General features: G+C 53.1%; 1 protein-coding gene across 2 annotated transcripts in view; it reads left to right on the top strand.

Annotated features, from left to right (window-relative positions):
* Positions 1-17,465, top strand: part of LOC140731426 (uncharacterized) — a 111,186-nt gene that overhangs the window by 72,434 nt on the left and 21,287 nt on the right. For both annotated transcript variants that reach the window (XM_073052929.1, XM_073052930.1), the window contains exon 14: positions 554-645. In XM_073052929.1, the coding sequence (XP_072909030.1) occupies positions 554-645 (92 nt within the window). The remainder of the gene's footprint in view (positions 1-553; positions 646-17,465) is intronic.

The following is a 17,465-nucleotide window of genomic DNA, read 5'->3' on the forward strand; positions in this document are numbered from 1 at the left end:
GCGATCATGGTCTTTAACCATGATTGTCCTTGGCAAATTCTTCTCCACAAGTAGTTTGCCATTGCCTGTCTTGTGGGCAGTGTCTTTACAAGATGGATGACCCCAGCCGTTATTCAGTGCTCTTCAGAGATTGTCTGCCTGGTGTCAGTGGTCGCATAACCAGGACTTGTGATCTGCGCCGGCTGTTCATACGACCATCCACCACCTGATCTCATGGCTTCACGTCACCCTGATCAGGGGCTAAGCAGATGTTATACCTTGCCTAAGGGTGACCTACAGGCTAACGGGGGAAGGAGCTTCTTACACCTCCTTTGGTAGAGACGTATCTGCACCCCACCACCCAGCACCCTGCCATCGTAGGGTGAATAACTACTAGACCATACTCTCACGTTGCTCTTTATGTTGTCAGCTCTCCCATCTCCTGCAAATACTGACTGCTTTCCGATAAATGCTTTGATGTTCACTTCAGGCTTTACTAACCTCAGATCTGCTCTGTGCTGCTTTCTGTCTTCCTCTTGAACATTATTCTCCTCTTTTGTTTCTGTTCCAACAGATTTTCCATTGTCCAGACTCCAAAGTAGCAGATGGAGAGGAGCAGAGAGCAGGCTTCAGACTCTCTGGGGAGAACGGGCAGAAATCTGACAGGTAGAACTTGCATTTAACTGGTATAGCTCATTGTAATTCTACTTGGCAAATGTTAACAAGACTGTCACCTATTGCCCTTTCATGCTTCACTTGAGGTTTGGTTGGCTCTTGACTTGGAGAGGAACTTGGTATTATCATACACCTCCTACCTTTGATCTTTTAAGTTTCAAAGCACACTTACTATCAAAGTATGTATGCAGTACACATCCTGAGACTTGTCTTCCCACAGACAGTGACAAAACCGTGGAACCTGTTCAAAGGAAAACATCACCCCGCCACATGCGCAAAGCAAAAACAAATCGCACAAATGGCAAAAAAATAGTGGGAAACACAGAATATAAAGTCAAAAGAGTCCAGCTTCAGTTCAGCTCAGTGTTTGCAGGCCACCCTGATTCAAAATCACCGAAAATAGCAAAGGAGTGCTCAGAAAGTAGAAACGCATCATAAAGTGAACCGCAAAGTCTAATCCACGAACCGCATCCATTAAACTTCGCCCAGAGCCCAGAACTCCAGCACCATCCTTGGACAGCACTGAGGGAGAGAGAGGCCTTTCTTCAGCAGCAGTGAGAGAGAGGCTGAACATTCTCGCCCCGCCTCGGTGATTTCAATCACTTTAATCAGCGAGATTGGCAAGGGATGGAGTTGATCATGACCCGTCTCCAGGCTTCTCGGCCTCAGTGCTGCACGCCTCACAGAACACACTCAAAGTTCAGAGGCAGCAAAGCGCCAGATCACTCAACTGGCCCGGAGACACACCCCCAGACTGTAGATCACAACAGTAGCAGAACCACAGCTGAAAGAAAAGGAGGCCATAAAGGAAGTGAACCATCTGGAGGATGTCGCATCGCTCGCTGGCAACATCTTCTTCCGTTCTTTTAGTGGTCTTAGAAGGTACATGTCACCAGGTTCGGACATGGCCCAAGTGCGGAGTGAGAGACACTGAAGCGGGTGGATAGTTCACAGACTTTAATGTGAACAGTGGTAAAGGGAAAATAAACAATAAATGTTGGGCCAAACAGGGCCATTATCTAAAACTCTCAAATAGAAAATGAAGCCAACACTGCAGCTGAAAAGAATATCTAAATATTAAACGAATACTGCTAGACTTCAGAGTCAGTTTACCTGACAGTCCAATTTCTTAGGGAAGGTCGAATGCAAACAGGTAGCGAAGCGTTGCTGTGCTCTGTCCAAGTCTTAACAAACACTACAACAATGAGTACGGAGTTAAATACTATCACGATGAAATAATAATTAGCTAACATGTGCAAATTCACAAGCACAATTGCCGTATCTACTGCACTGCCGAATCTGTGGTTGTAACAGTGCTAGCAGGGAAACCTAGGCCATTGAACGGAACGTAATGGAGACACAAATCTGTGGTGTTTTTGTGATTTGATAGTGAAGACTGGAGAGAAGTTTGTGAATTTCCTCCTCGTGTTTGGCTTCACTGCTTGCTGAATTGTGGAGTCTATTAAACATAGAGTATTGAATAGCAGAGATGCAATGGGTGACAACCCAGACTGGCATTTAGCAGGGTTAATAATCAACCCATGTTGGCTTAAGCACTCGAAAAGCATGCGGAGATGAGATATGTGTTTGGATTTAGGGGCACTGGCAACAAGTATGCCATCCAGGTAAGCAAAAAGAGAATCAAAGTCTTTTAATTCAGAGTCCATCAGTTGTTGGAAAGTCTGTGCTGCATTTTTCAGTCTGAATGGCATGTGTAGGAACTCAAAAAGGCCAAATGAGGTTATCACAGCTGTCTTGGTGACATCTTCGAGCACACAGGCACCTGGTGGTAGCCCCTAACTAGATTGACTTTGGAAAAAATTAATTTTCGTGCCGAAAAGTCTTAGATGTGTGGGACTGGGAAATAATCAGGGGTGTTGGCCTCATTAAAGTGTTGGCCATCACCACGCGGGTGACAACCACCATCGAACTTAGGGACATGTGGAGGGGTGAAGCCCGGGGCTATTCCACCGATGTACAATGCCAACTCTCTCCATGTTGACAAACTCAGTTTGGCGGTTGCCAGCTTTTCTGAGTCCAGTCTACATGTGCACAAGGATGGACTGGTGGGCCAATTATGGGAATGTGATGGTCGACCTCATGCCTTGTGACTGTAGTGGAGAGTGTGGGCTTGGTGAGGTCTGGGAATTCTCCCAGCAGTCGAGTAAACTCACAGGGGACGCTGCATGTGCTTGGCAGAGTCATTGCGGGGAACTTACTGGGGGAGCAGGGTAACAACTCAAATTCTTTGACATCCAAAAGCCAGCAGTTCTTGGGCACACAGGAAATCTGTGCCAAGCAGAGGTCTGGCCACTTTGGTCAGGACGAAGTCCCATGTGTAACGTCGCCCACTGAAGCAGAGCGTCACCCCTCGTGTCCCGTAGATCTGGATCTTGCTGTCATTGGCAGCCTCCAGTGAGGTTTTGTCGCTCTTTGCTTCTCATCAATAGGCGATGCTGGCAGCACACTCACCTGAGCACCTGTGTCACACAGGAAGCGTCACCCTGAAAGGGTGTCCGTAATGAACAGTAGGCGACCCTGGCAGCTGGAACCCACAGAGATCACAGACCTCTGATGTCCCGATGCGCTGACACTGTCGAAGCTGTAAGGCGATCGGCACTTCCTCGCGTTCCCACCAAAGCGAGCGTGGTAAAACACAGGCCCGGTGTTGTCTGTTTTACGGGTGGGGGTGTCCTTATGTTGGGGGCCTCTCTGACTGGGCTTATTGAGGAAGAGAAAGGAGGGGGAATGATGCACGTCTGCCTGGCTGAGTGTAGACCATCAGCCATTTAACAAGCTTCCCGTAGTCCTCCATGGTTACATTAGCGAGTGAGCGAACTTGTTCAGGCATTTGCTGCATGAAGAGTTCTTTAAAAATGAAACAAAGATGGTGAATTACCAGGAGAGACAGCACGTGGTCCATTAACAGTTTAGTATCAACAAGACCAGGAGAGCATTTGTTTGGCACGCTCAGACTCCGATAGTCCAGAATTCTGTAAAAGTTGAGTTTTTGGCAATCAGTGTTTACTGTGTTCAGGCAAGAGTTCCAGCACTCTCCACTCTCACAGCCGTGGAACTGCTGAACAATGGTACTACATAGAAATGTTTGGTGTTGTCTGCCGTGATTTCCCATACAGCATAAAAACGTTATCACGTTTTTACATAAAAATGTCATCATGTCAGACCAGCCTCTTAAAACAAAACCTCAACTCAGTGTTGGTGGTTGTGAATTATGTACATTTCTCCCAGTTATCTTGCCCTACGTGGTCAGTCCATTGCAAGAAGGATGTGGAAGCTTCGGAGAGTGTGCAGAGATTTACCAGGATAGAGAAGATGTCTCTCGTGAGGGAAGGTTTAGCAAACTAGGGATTTTCTCTTTGGAGCAAAGGAGGATGAGAGGTGACTTGACAGAGGTGTTAAGTATAATTAGAGATGGGATGCACAGCCATGACCTTTTTCCCTGGGTGGTTAAAGGACTCAGCATATGATTGGATGAAAAATTGGGGGCTGGTAGGAGGGAAGGGTTAGATTAATCTTGGAAAAGGCTAAACAGCTGACATGATATATTTGGCCCAAAGTCCTGCACTGTGCCGCAGTGTTCTATGTTCTGAACAGACCGGAGAGGGGAGCAGCAGATTAGAGCTCATTTGAGCTGGAGATGGTCATAGATTAGCAGACCATGTAGGGAGAGCGAAGAGCAGGAATGAGAAAGGGCAACACCGAGTGGCCGGCCGATGTGAAGAGGTGCAGGGTGAAGAGCCGGCATGCCAGGTGGGGTGAAGCATGCACAGGCGGAGAAGGGAAAAGCAAAGCAAGAGTGAACCACGTAGACCTGAGACGTCAGGGCAGAAACGTAGAGCTGGCAGGTTGACCCAGAGAGTGCCTGACAAACTGGGTGAGGACTCACTTGGGGGGAGCTATACCAGATCTGAAAAGGAGATGATGGAGTGGAGCTCAAGCACACCCTGAAAGGTCCATAGCAGAAAGGGGCTCAAACGAGCCTGGAAGAAGTGCACCGGAGTGGGCCTCACACATGGAATGGAAGGGGTGATGGCCATTAGGGTGAACCAGAATCAGGTCCAGGAACTGACACTGTGAAAGGGTCAATGCAGAGTGGGCTGGGTAACACCAACAGCCAGGTGGTTCATGTCGACCAGAGCTGGTGGTGGCCAAGCAGATCTCAGCTGATCTGAAAGGGGTGTCACAGTGTGGAACCGGCTGATCTGAAAGGGGTGTCACAGTGTGGAACCAGCTGATCTGAAAGGGGTGTCACAGTGTGGAAACAGCTGATCTGAAAGGGGTGTCACAGTGTGGAAACAGCTGATCTGAAAGGGGTGTCACAGTGTGGAACCAGCTGATCTGAAAGGGGTGTCACAGTGTGGAACCAGCTGATCTGAAAGGGGTGTCACAGTGTGGAAACAGCTGATCTGAAAGGGGTGTCACAGTGTGGAACCAGCTGATCTGAAAGGGGTGTCACAGTGTGGAACCGGCTGATCTGAAAGGGGTGTCACAGTGTGGAACCGGCTGATCTGAAAGGGGTGTCACAGTGTGGAACCGGCTGATCTGAAAGGTGTGTCACAGTGTGGAACCGGCTGATCTGAAAGGGGTGTCACAGTGTGGAACCGGCTGATCTGAAAGGGGTGTCACAGTGTGGAACCGGCTGATCTGAAAGGGGTGTCACAGTGTGGAACCGGCTGATCTGAAAGGGGTGTCACAGTGTGGAACCGGCTGATCTGAAAGGAGTGTCACAGTGTGGAACCGGCTGATCTGAAAGGGGTGTCACAGTGTGGAACCGGCTGATCTGAAAGGGGTGTCACAGTGTGGAACCGGCTGATCTGAAAGGGGTGTCACAGTGTGGAACCGGCTGATCTGAAAGGGGTGTCACAGTGTGGAACCGTCTGATCTGAAAGGGGTGTCACAGTGTGGAACCGGCTGATCTGAAAGGGGTGTCACAGTGTGGAACCGGCTGATCTGAAAGGGGTGTCACAGTGTGGAACCGGCTGATCTGAAAGGGGTGTCACAGTGTGGAACCGGCTGATCTGAAAGGAGTGTCACAGTGTGGAACCGGCTGATCTGAAAGGGGTGTCACAGTGTGGAACCGGCTGATCTGAAAGGGGTGTCACAGTGTGGAAACCGCTGATCTGAAAGGGGTGTCACAGTGTGGAACCGGCTGATCTGAAAGGGGTGTCACAGTGTGGAACCGGCTGATCTGAAAGCGGTGTCACAGTGTGGAACCGGCTGATCTGAAAGGGCTGTCACAGTGTGGAACCGGCTGATCTGAAAGGGGTGTCACAGTGTGGAACCGGCTGATCTGAAAGGGGTGTCACAGTGTGGAACCGGCTGATCTGAAAGGGCTGTCACAGTGTGGAACCGGCTGATCTGAAAGGGGTGTCACAGTGTGGAACCAGCTGATCTGAAAGGGGTGTCACAGTGTGGAACCGGCTGATCTGAAAGGGGTGTCACAGTGTGGAACCGGCTGATCTGAAAGGGGTGCCGCAGTGTGGTACCGACTGATCTGAAAGGGGTGTCACAGTGTGGAACCGGCTGATCTGAAAGGGGTGCCGCAGTGTGGAACCAGCTGATCTGAAAGGGGTGTCACAGTGTGGAACCGGCTGATCTGAAAGGGGTGCCGCAGTGTGGAACCGGCTGATCTGAAAGGGGTGTCACAGTGTGGAACCGGCTGATCTGAAAGGGGTGCCGCAGTGTGGAACCAGCTGATCTGAAAGGGGTGTCGCAGTGTGGAACCGGCTGATCTGAAAGGGGTGTCACAGTGTGGAACCGGCTGATCTGAAAGGAGCGTCACAGTGTGGAACCGGCTGATCTGAAAGGGGTGTCACAGTGTGGAACCGGCTGATCTGAAAGGGGCGTCACAGTGTGGAACCAGCTGATCTGAAAGGGGTGTCACAGTGTGGAACCGGCTGATCTGAAAGGGGTGTCACAGTGTGGAACCGGCTGATCTGAAAGGGGTGTCACAGTGTGGAACCGGCTGATCTGAAAGAGGTGTCACAGTGTGGAACCAGCTGATCTGAAACGGGTGTCACAGTGTGGAACCGGCTGATCTGAAAGGGGTGTCACAGTGTGGAACCGGCTGATCTGAAAGGGGTGTCACAGTGTGGAACCAGCTGATCTGAAAGGGGTGTCACAGTGTGGAACCGGCTGATCTGAAAGGGGTGTCACAGTGTGGAACCGGCTGATCTGAATGGGGTGCCGCAGTGTGGATCCGGCTGATCTGAAAGGGGTGTCACAGTGTGGAACCGGCTGATCTGAAAGGGGTGTCACAGTGTGGAACCGGCTGATCTGAAAGGAGTGTCACAGTGTGGAACCGGCTGATCTGAAAGGGGTGTCGCAGTGTGGAACCGGCTGATCTGAAAGGGGTGTCCCAGTGTGGAACCGGCTGATCTGAAAGGGGTGTCGCAGTGTGGAACCGGCTGATCTGAAAGGGGTGTCCCAGTGTGGAACCGGCTGATCTGAAAGGGGTGTCGCAGTGTGGAACCGGCTGATCTGAAAGGGGTGTCACAGTGTGGAACCGGCTGATCTGAAAGGGGTGTCGCAGTGTGGAACCGGCTGATCTGAAAGGGGTGTCGCAGTGTGGAACCGGCTGATCTGAAAGGGGTGTCACAGTGTGGAACCGGCTGATCTGAAAGGGGTGTCACAGTGTGGAACCGGCTGATCTGAAAGGGGTGTCACAGTGTGGAACCGGCTGATCTGAAAGGGGTGTCACAGTGTGGAACCGGCTGATCTGAAAGGGGTGTCACAGTGTGGAACCGGCTGATCTGAAAGGGGTGTCACAGTGTGGAACCGGCTGATCTGAAAGGGGTGTCACAGTATGGAACCGGCTGATCTGAAAGGGGTGTCACAGTGTGGAACCGGCTGATCTGAAAGGGGTGTCACAGTGTGGAACCGGCTGATCTGAAAGGAGTGTCACAGTGTGGAACCGGCTGATCTGAAAGGGGTGTCGCAGTGTGGAACCGGCTGATCTGAAAGGGGTGTCACAGTGTGGAACCAGCTGATCTGAAAGGGGTGTCACAGTGTGGAACCGGCTGATCTGAAAGGGGTGTCACAGTGTGGAACCGGCTGATCTGAAAGGAGTGTCACAGTGTGGAACCGGCTGATCTGAAGGGGGTGTCACAGTGTGGAACCGGCTGATCTGAAAGGGGTGTCACAGTGTGGAACCGGCTGATCTGAAAGGGGTGTCACAGTGTGGAACCGGCTGATCTGAAAGGGGTGTCACAGTGTGGAACCGGCTGATCTGAAAGGAGTGTCACAGTGTGGAACCGGCTGATCTGAAAGGGGTGTCACAGTGTGGAACCCGCTGATCTGAAAGGAGTGTCGCAGTGTGGAACCGGCTGATCTGAAAGGGGTGTCACAGTGTGGAACCGGCTGATCTGAAAGGAGCGTCACAGTGTGGAACCGGCTGATCTGAAAGGGGTGTCACAGTGTGGAACCGGCTGATCTGAAAGGGGCGTCACAGTGTGGAACCAGCTGATCTGAAAGGGGTGTCACAGTGTGGAACCGGCTGATCTGAAAGGGGTGTCACAGTGTGGAACCGGCTGATCTGAAAGGGGTGTCACAGTGTGGAACCGGCTGATCTGAAAGAGGTGTCACAGTGTGGAACCAGCTGATCTGAAACGGGTGTCACAGTGTGGAACCGGCTGATCTGAAAGGGGTGTCACAGTGTGGAACCGGCTGATCTGAAAGGGGTGTCACAGTGTGGAACCAGCTGATCTGAAAGGGGTGTCACAGTGTGGAACCGGCTGATCTGAAAGGGGTGTCACAGTGTGGAACCGGCTGATCTGAATGGGGTGCCGCAGTGTGGATCCGGCTGATCTGAAAGGGGTGTCACAGTGTGGAACCGGCTGATCTGAAAGGGGTGTCACAGTGTGGAACCGGCTGATCTGAAAGGAGTGTCACAGTGTGGAACCGGCTGATCTGAAAGGGGTGTCGCAGTGTGGAACCGGCTGATCTGAAAGGGGTGTCCCAGTGTGGAACCGGCTGATCTGAAAGGGGTGTCGCAGTGTGGAACCGGCTGATCTGAAAGGGGTGTCCCAGTGTGGAACCGGCTGATCTGAAAGGGGTGTCGCAGTGTGGAACCGGCTGATCTGAAAGGGGTGTCACAGTGTGGAACCGGCTGATCTGAAAGGGGTGTCGCAGTGTGGAACCGGCTGATCTGAAAGGGGTGTCACAGTGTGGAACCGGCTGATCTGAAAGGGGTGTCACAGTGTGGAACCGGCTGATCTGAAAGGGGTGTCACAGTGTGGAACCGGCTGATCTGAAAGGGGTGTCACAGTGTGGAACCGGCTGATCTGAAAGGGGTGTCACAGTGTGGAACCGGCTGATCTGAAAGGGGTGTCACAGTGTGGAACCGGCTGATCTGAAAGGGGTGTCACAGTGTGGAACCGGCTGATCTGAAAGGGGTGTCACAGTATGGAACCGGCTGATCTGAAAGGGGTGTCACAGTGTGGAACCGGCTGATCTGAAAGGGGTGTCACAGTGTGGAACCGGCTGATCTGAAAGGAGTGTCACAGTGTGGAACCGGCTGATCTGAAAGGGGTGTCGCAGTGTGGAACCGGCTGATCTGAAAGGGGTGTCACAGTGTGGAACCAGCTGATCTGAAAGGGGTGTCACAGTGTGGAACCGGCTGATCTGAAAGGGGTGTCACAGTGTGGAACCGGCTGATCTGAAAGGAGTGTCACAGTGTGGAACCGGCTGATCTGAAGGGGGTGTCACAGTGTGGAACCGGCTGATCTGAAAGGGGTGTCACAGTGTGGAACCGGCTGATCTGAAAGGGGTGTCACAGTGTGGAACCGGCTGATCTGAAAGGGGTGTCACAGTGTGGAACCGGCTGATCTGAAAGGAGTGTCACAGTGTGGAACCGGCTGATCTGAAAGGGGTGTCACAGTGTGGAACCCGCTGATCTGAAAGGAGTGTCACAGTGTGGAACCAGCTGATCTGAAAGGGGTGTCACAGTGTGGAACCGGCTGATCTGAAAGGGGTGTCACAGTGTGGAACCGGCTGATCTGAAAGGGGTGTCACAGTGTGGAACCGGCTGATCTGAAAGGGGTGTCACAGTGTGGAACCGGCTGATCTGAAAGGAGTGTCACAGTGTGGAACCGGCTGATCTGAAAGGGGTGTCACAGTGTGGAACCAGCTGATCTGAAAGGAGTGTCACAGTGTGGAACCGGCTGATCTGAAAGGGGTGCCGCAGTGTGGAACCGGCTGATCTGAAAGGGGTGTCACAGTGTGGAACCGGCTGATCTGAAAGGAGTGTCACAGTGTGGAACCGGCTGATCTGAAAGGGGTGTCACAGTGTGGAACCAGCTGATCTGAAAGGGGTGTCACAGTGTGGAACCAGCTGATCTGAAAGGAGTGTCACAGTGTGGAACCGGCTGATCTGAAAGGGGTGTCACAGTGTGGAACCGGCTGATCTGAAAGGGGTGTCACAGTGTGGAACCGGCTGATCTGAAAGGGGTGTCACAGTGTGGAACCGGCTGATCTGAAAGGGGTGTCACAGTGTGGAACCGGCTGATCTGAAAGGAGTGTCACAGTGTGGAACCGGCTGATCTGAAAGGGTTGTCACAGTGTGGAACCGGCTGATCTGAAAGGGGTGTCACAGTGTGGAACCGGCTGATCTGAAAGGGGTGTCACAGTGTGGAACCGGCTGATCTGAAAGGGGTGTCACAGTGTGGAACCGGCTGATATGAAAGGGGTGTCACAGTGTGGAACCGGCTGATCTGAAAGGGGTGTCACAGTGTGGAACCGGCTGATCTGAAAGGAGTGTCACAGTGTGGAACCGGCTGATCTGAAAGGGGTGTCACAGTGTGGAACCGGCTGATCTGAAAGGGGTGTCACAGTGTGGAACCGGCTGATCTGAAAGGAGTGTCACAGTGTGGAACCGGCTGATCTGAAAGGGGTGTCACAGTGTGGAACCGGCTGATCTGAAAGGAGTGTCACAGTGTGGAACCGGCTGATCTGAAAGGGGTGTCACAGTGTGGAACCGGCTGATCTGAAAGGGGTGTCACAGTGTGGAACCGGCTGATCTGAAAGGGTTGTCACAGTGTGGAACCGGCTGATCTGAAAGGAGTGTCACAGTGTGGAACCGGCTGATCTGAAAGGGGTGTCACAGTGTGGAACCGGCTGATCTGAAAGGGTTGTCACAGTGTGGAACCGGCTGATCTGAAAGGGGTGTCACAGTGTGGAACCAGCTGATCTGAAAGGGGTGTCACAGTGTGGAACCGGCTGATCTGAAAGGGTTGTCACAGTGTGGAACCGGCTGATCTGAAAGGGGTGTCACAGTGTGGAACCGGCTGATCTGAAAGGGGTGTCACAGTGTGGAACCAGCTGATCTGAAAGGGGTGTCACAGTGTGGAACCGGCTGATCTGAAAGGGTTGTCACAGTGTGGAACCGGCTGATCTGAAAGGGGTGTCACAGTGTGGAACCGGCTGATCTGAAAGGGGTGTCACAGTGTGGAACCGGCTGATCTGAAAGGGGTGTCACAGTGTGGAACCGGCTGATCTGAAAGGAGTGTCACAGTGTGGAACCGGCTGATCTGAAAGGAGTGTCACAGTGTGGAACCGGCTGATCTGAAAGGAGTGTCACAGTGTGGAACCGGCTGATCTGAAAGGGGTGTCACAGTGTGGAACCGGCTGATCTGAAAGGGGTGTCACAGTGTGGAACCGGCTGATCTGAAAGGGGTGTCACAGTGTGGAACCGGCTGATCTGAAAGGGGTGCCGCAGTGTGGAACCAGCTGATCTGAAAGGGGTGTCACAGTGTGGAACCGGCTGATCTGAAAGGGGTGTCACAGTGTGGAACCAGCTGTTCTGAAAGGGGTGTCACAGTGTGGAACCGGCTGATCTGAAAGGGGTGTCACAGTGTGGAACCAGCTGATCTGAAAGGGGTGTCACAGTGTGGAACCAGCTGATCTGAAAGGAGTGTCACAGTGTGGAACCGGCTGATCTGAAAGGGGTGTCACAGTGTGGAACCGGCTGATCTGAAAGGGGTGTCACAGTGTGGAAGCGGCTGATCTGAAAGGGGTGTCACAGTGTGGAACCAGCTGATCTGAAAGGGGTGTCACAGTGTGGAACCGGCTGATCTGAAAGGGGTGTCACAGTGTGGAACCGGCTGATCTGAAAGGGGTGTCACAGTGTGGAAGCGGCTGATATGAAAGGGGTGTCACAGTGTGGAACCGGCTGATCTGAAAGGGGTGTCACAGTGTGGAAGCGGCTGATCTGAAAGGGGTGTCACAGTGTGGAACCGGCTGATCTGAAAGGGGTGTCACAGTGTGGAACCAGCTGATCTGAAAGGGGTGTCACAGTGTGGAAGCGGCTGATCTGAAAGGGGTGTCACAGTGTGGAAGCGGCTGATCTGAAAGGGGTGTCACAGTGTGGAACCAGCTGATCTGAAAGGGGTGTCACAGTGTGGAAGCGGCTGATCTGAAAGGAGTGTCACAGTGTGGAACCGGCTGATCTGAAAGGGGTGTCACAGTGTGGAACCGGCTGATCTGAAAGGGGTGTCACAGTGTGGAACCGGCTGATCTGAAAGGGGTGTCACAGTATGGAACCAGCTGATCTGAAAGGGGTGTCACAGTGTGGAACCGGCTGATCTGAAAGGGGTGTCACAGTGTGGAACCGGCTGATCTGAAAGGGGTGTCACAGTGTGGAACCGGCTGATCTGAAAGGGGTGTCACAGTGTGGAACCGGCTGATCTGAAAGGAGTGTCACAGTGTGGAAACGGCTGATCTGAAAGGGGTGTCGCAGTGTGGAACCGGCTGATCTGAAAGGGGTGTCACAGTGTGGAACCAGCTGATCTGAAAGGGGTGTCACAGTGTGGAACCGGCTGATCTGAAAGGGGTGTCACAGTGTGGAACCGGCTGATCTGAAAGGAGTGTCACAGTGTGGAACCGGCTGATCTGAAGGGGGTGTCACAGTGTGGAACCGGCTGATCTGAAAGGGGTGTCACAGTGTGGAACCGGCTGATCTGAAAGGGGTGTCACAGTGTGGAACCGGCTGATCTGAAAGGAGTGTCACAGTGTGGAACCGGCTGATCTGAAAGGAGTGTCACAGTGTGGAACCGGCTGATCTGAAAGGGGTGTCACAGTGTGGAACCCGCTGATCTGAAAGGAGTGTCACAGTGTGGAACCAGCTGATCTGAAAGGGGTGTCACAGTATGGAACCGGCTGATCTGAAAGGGGTGTCACAGTGTGGAACCGGCTGATCTGAAAGGGGTGTCACAGTGTGGAACCGGCTGATCTGAAAGGGGTGTCACAGTGTGGAACCGGCTGATCTGAAAGGAGTGTCACAGTGTGGAACCGGCTGATCTGAAAGGGGTGTCACAGTGTGGAACCAGCTGATCTGAAAGGAGTGTCACAGTGTGGAACCGGCTGATCTGAAAGGGGTGCCGCAGTGTGGAACCGGCTGATCTGAAAGGGGTGTCACAGTGTGGAACCGGCTGATCTGAAAGGAGTGTCACAGTGTGGAACCGGCTGATCTGAAAGGGGTGTCACAGTGTGGAACCAGCTGATCTGAAAGGGGTGTCACAGTGTGGAACCAGCTGATCTGAAAGGAGTGTCACAGTGTGGAACCGGCTGATCTGAAAGGGGTGTCACAGTGTGGAACCGGCTGATCTGAAAGGGGTGTCACAGTGTGGAACCGGCTGATCTGAAAGGGGTGTCACAGTGTGGAACCGGCTGATCTGAAAGGGGTGTCACAGTGTGGAACCGGCTGATCTGAAAGGGGTGTCACAGTGTGGAACCGGCTGATCTGAAAGGAGTGTCACAGTGTGGAACCGGCTGATCTGAAAGGGTTGTCACAGTGTGGAACCGGCTGATCTGAAAGGGGTGTCACAGTGTGGAACCGGCTGATCTGAAAGGGGTGTCACAGTGTGGAACCGGCTGATCTGAAAGGGGTGTCACAGTGTGGAACCGGCTGATATGAAAGGGGTGTCACAGTGTGGAACCGGCTGATCTGAAAGGGGTGTCACAGTGTGGAACCGGCTGATCTGAAAGGAGTGTCACAGTGTGGAACCGGCTGATCTGAAAGGGGTGTCACAGTGTGGAACCGGCTGATCTGAAAGGGGTGTCACAGTGTGGAACCGGCTGATCTGAAAGGGGTGTCACAGTGTGGAACCGGCTGATCTGAAAGGAGTGTCACAGTGTGGAACCGGCTGATCTGAAAGGGGTGTCACAGTGTGGAACCGGCTGATCTGAAAGGAGTGTCACAGTGTGGAACCGGCTGATCTGAAAGGGGTGTCACAGTGTGGAACCGGCTGATCTGAAAGGGGTGTCACAGTGTGGAACCGGCTGATCTGAAAGGGTTGTCACAGTGTGGAACCGGCTGATCTGAAAGGAGTGTCACAGTGTGGAACCGGCTGATCTGAAAGGGGTGTCACAGTGTGGAACCGGCTGATCTGAAAGGGTTGTCACAGTGTGGAACCGGCTGATCTGAAAGGGGTGTCACAGTGTGGAACCAGCTGATCTGAAAGGGGTGTCACAGTGTGGAACCGGCTGATCTGAAAGGGTTGTCACAGTGTGGAACCGGCTGATCTGAAAGGGGTGTCACAGTGTGGAACCGGCTGATCTGAAAGGGGTGTCACAGTGTGGAACCAGCTGATCTGAAAGGGGTGTCACAGTGTGGAACCGGCTGATCTGAAAGGGTTGTCACAGTGTGGAACCGGCTGATCTGAAAGGGGTGTCACAGTGTGGAACCGGCTGATCTGAAAGGGGTGTCACAGTGTGGAACCGGCTGATCTGAAAGGGGTGTCACAGTGTGGAACCGGCTGATCTGAAAGGGGTGTCACAGTGTGGAACCGGCTGATCTGAAAGGAGTGTCACAGTGTGGAACCAGCTGATCTGAAAGGAGTGTCACAGTGTGGAACCGGCTGATCTGAAAGGAGTGTCACAGTGTGGAACCGGCTGATCTGAAAGGGGTGTCACAGTGTGGAACCGGCTGATCTGAAAGGGGTGTCACAGTGTGGAACCGGCTGATCTGAAAGGGGTGTCACAGTGTGGAACCGGCTGATCTGAAAGGGGTGTCACAGTGTGGAACCAGCTGATCTGAAAGGGGTGTCACAGTGTGGAACCAGGTGATCTGAAAGGGGTGTCACAGTGTGGAAGCGGCTGATCTGAAAGGGGTGTCACAGTGTGGAACCGGCTGATCTGAAAGGGGTGTCACAGTGTGGAAGCGGCTGATCTGAAAGGGGTGTCACAGTGTGGAACCGGCTGATCTGAAAGGGGTGTCACAGTGTGGAAGCAGCTGATCTGAAAGGGGTGTCACAGTGTGGAAGCGGCTGATCTGAAAGGGGTGTCACAGTGTGGAAGCGGCTGATCTGAAAGGGGTGTCACAGTGTGGAACCGGCTGATCTGAAAGGGGTGTCACAGTGTGGAAGCGGCTGATCTGAAAGGAGTGTCACAGTGTGGAACCGGCTGATCTGAAAGGGGTGTCACACTGTGGAACCGGCTGATCTGAAAGGGGTGTCACAGTGTGGAACCGGCTGATCTGAAAGGGGTGTCACAGTATGGAACCAGCTGATCTGAAAGGGGTGTCACAGTGTGGAACCGGCTGATCTGAAAGGGGTGTCACAGTGTGGAACCGGCTGATCTGAAAGGGGTGTCACAGTGTGGAACCGGCTGATCTGAAAGGGGTGTCACAGTGTGGAACCAGCTGATCTGAAAGGGGTGTCACAGTGTGGAACCAGCTGATCTGAAAGGGGTGTCACAGTGTGGAACCGGCTGATCTGAAAGGGGTGTCACAGTGTGGAAACAGCTGATCTGAAAGGAGTGTCACAGTGTGGAACCAGCTGATCTGAAAGGGGTGTCACAGTGTGGAACCAGCTGATCTGAAAGGGGTGTCACAGTGTGGAACCAGCTGATCTGAAAGGGGTGTCACAGTGTGGAACCAGCTGATCTGAAAGGGGTGTCACAGTGTGGAACCAGCTGATCTGAAAGGGGTGTCACAGTGTGGAACCGGCTGATCTGAAAGGGGTGTCACAGTGTGGAACCAGCTGATCTGAAAGGAGTGTCACAGTGTGGAACCGGCTGATCTGAAAGGGGTGCCGCAGTGTGGAACCGGCTGATCTGAAAGGGGTGTCACAGTGTGGAACCGGCTGATCTGAAAGGAGTGTCACAGTGTGGAACCGGCTGATCTGAAAGGGGTGTCACAGTGTGGAACCGGCTGATCTGAAAGGGGTGTCACAGTGTGGAACCAGCTGATCTGAAAGGGGTGTCACAGTGTGGAACCAGGTGATCTGAAAGGGGTGTCACAGTGTGGAACCGGCTGATCTGAAAGGAGTGTCACAGTGTGGAACCAGCTGATCTGAAAGGGGTGTCACAGTGTGGAACCGGCTGATCTGAAAGGGGTGTCACAGTGTGGAACCGGCTGATCTGAAAGGGGTGTCACAGTGTGGAACCGGCTGATCTGAAAGGAGTGTCACAGTGTGGAACCGGCTGATCTGAAAGGGGTGTCACAGTGTGGAACCGGCTGATCTGAAAGGGGTGTCACAGTGTGGAACCGGCTGATCTGAAAGGGGTGTCACAGTGTGGAACCGGCTGATCTGAAAGGGGTGTCACAGTGTGGAACCGGCTGATCTGAAAGGGGTGTCACAGTGTGGAACCGGCTGATCTGAAAGGGGTGTCACAGTGTGGAACCGGCTGATCTGAAAGGAGTGTCACAGTGTGGAACCGGCTGATCTGAAAGGGGTGTCACATTGTGGAACCGGCTGATCTGAAAGGGGTGTCACAGTATGGAACAGGCTGATCTGAAAGGGGTGTCACAGTGTGGAACCGGCTGATCTGAAAGGGGTGTCACAGTGTGGAACCAGCTGATCTGAAAGGGGTGTCACAGTGTGGAACCGGCTGATCTGAAAGGGGTGTCACAGTGTGGAACCAGCTGATATGAAAGGGGTGTCACAGTGTGGAACCGGCTGATCTGAAAGGGGTGTCACAGTGTGGAACCGGCTGATCTGAAAGGGGTGTCACAGTATGGAACCGGCTGATCTGAAAGGGGTGTCACAGTGTGGAACCGGCTGATCTGAAAGGGGTGTCACAGTGTGGAACCGGCTGATCTGAAAGGGGTGTCACAGTGTGGAACCGGCTGATCTGAAAGGGGTGTCACAGTGTGGAACCGGCTGATCTGAAAGGAGTGTCACAGTGTGGAACCGGCTGATCTGAAAGGGGTCTCACAGTGTGGAACCCGCTGATCTGAAAGGAGTGTCACAGTGTGGAACCAGCTGATCTGAAAGGGGTGTCACAGTGTGGAACCGGCTGATCTGAAAGGGGTGTCACAGTGTGGAACCGGCTGATCTGAAAGGGGTGTCACAGTGTGGAACCGGCTGATCTGAAAGGGGTGTCACAGTGTGGAACCGGCTGATCTGAAAGGGGTGTCACAGTGTGGAACCAGCTGATCTGAAAGGAGTGTCACAGTGTGGAACCGGCTGATCTGAAAGGGGTGTCACAGTGTGGAACCGGCTGATCTGAAAGGGGTGTCACAGTGTGGAACCGGCTGATCTGAAAGGGGTGTCACAGTGTGGAACCGGCTGATCTGAAAGGAGTGTCACAGTGTGGAACCGGCTGATCTGAAAGGGTTGTCACAGTGTGGAACCGGCTGATCTGAAAGGGGTGTCACCGTGTGGAACCGGCTGATCTGAAAGGGGTGTCACAGTGTGGAACCGGCTGATCTGAAAGGGGTGTCACAGTGTGGAACCGGCTGATATGAAAGGGGTGTCACAGTGTGGAACCGGCTGATCTGAAAGGGGTGTCACAGTGTGGAACCGGCTGATCTGAAAGGAGTGTCACAGTGTGGAACCGGCTGATCTGAAAGG

This window comes from Hemitrygon akajei, chromosome 8, assembly GCF_048418815.1.
Source record: "Hemitrygon akajei chromosome 8, sHemAka1.3, whole genome shotgun sequence".
NCBI lineage: Eukaryota > Metazoa > Chordata > Chondrichthyes > Myliobatiformes > Dasyatidae > Hemitrygon > Hemitrygon akajei.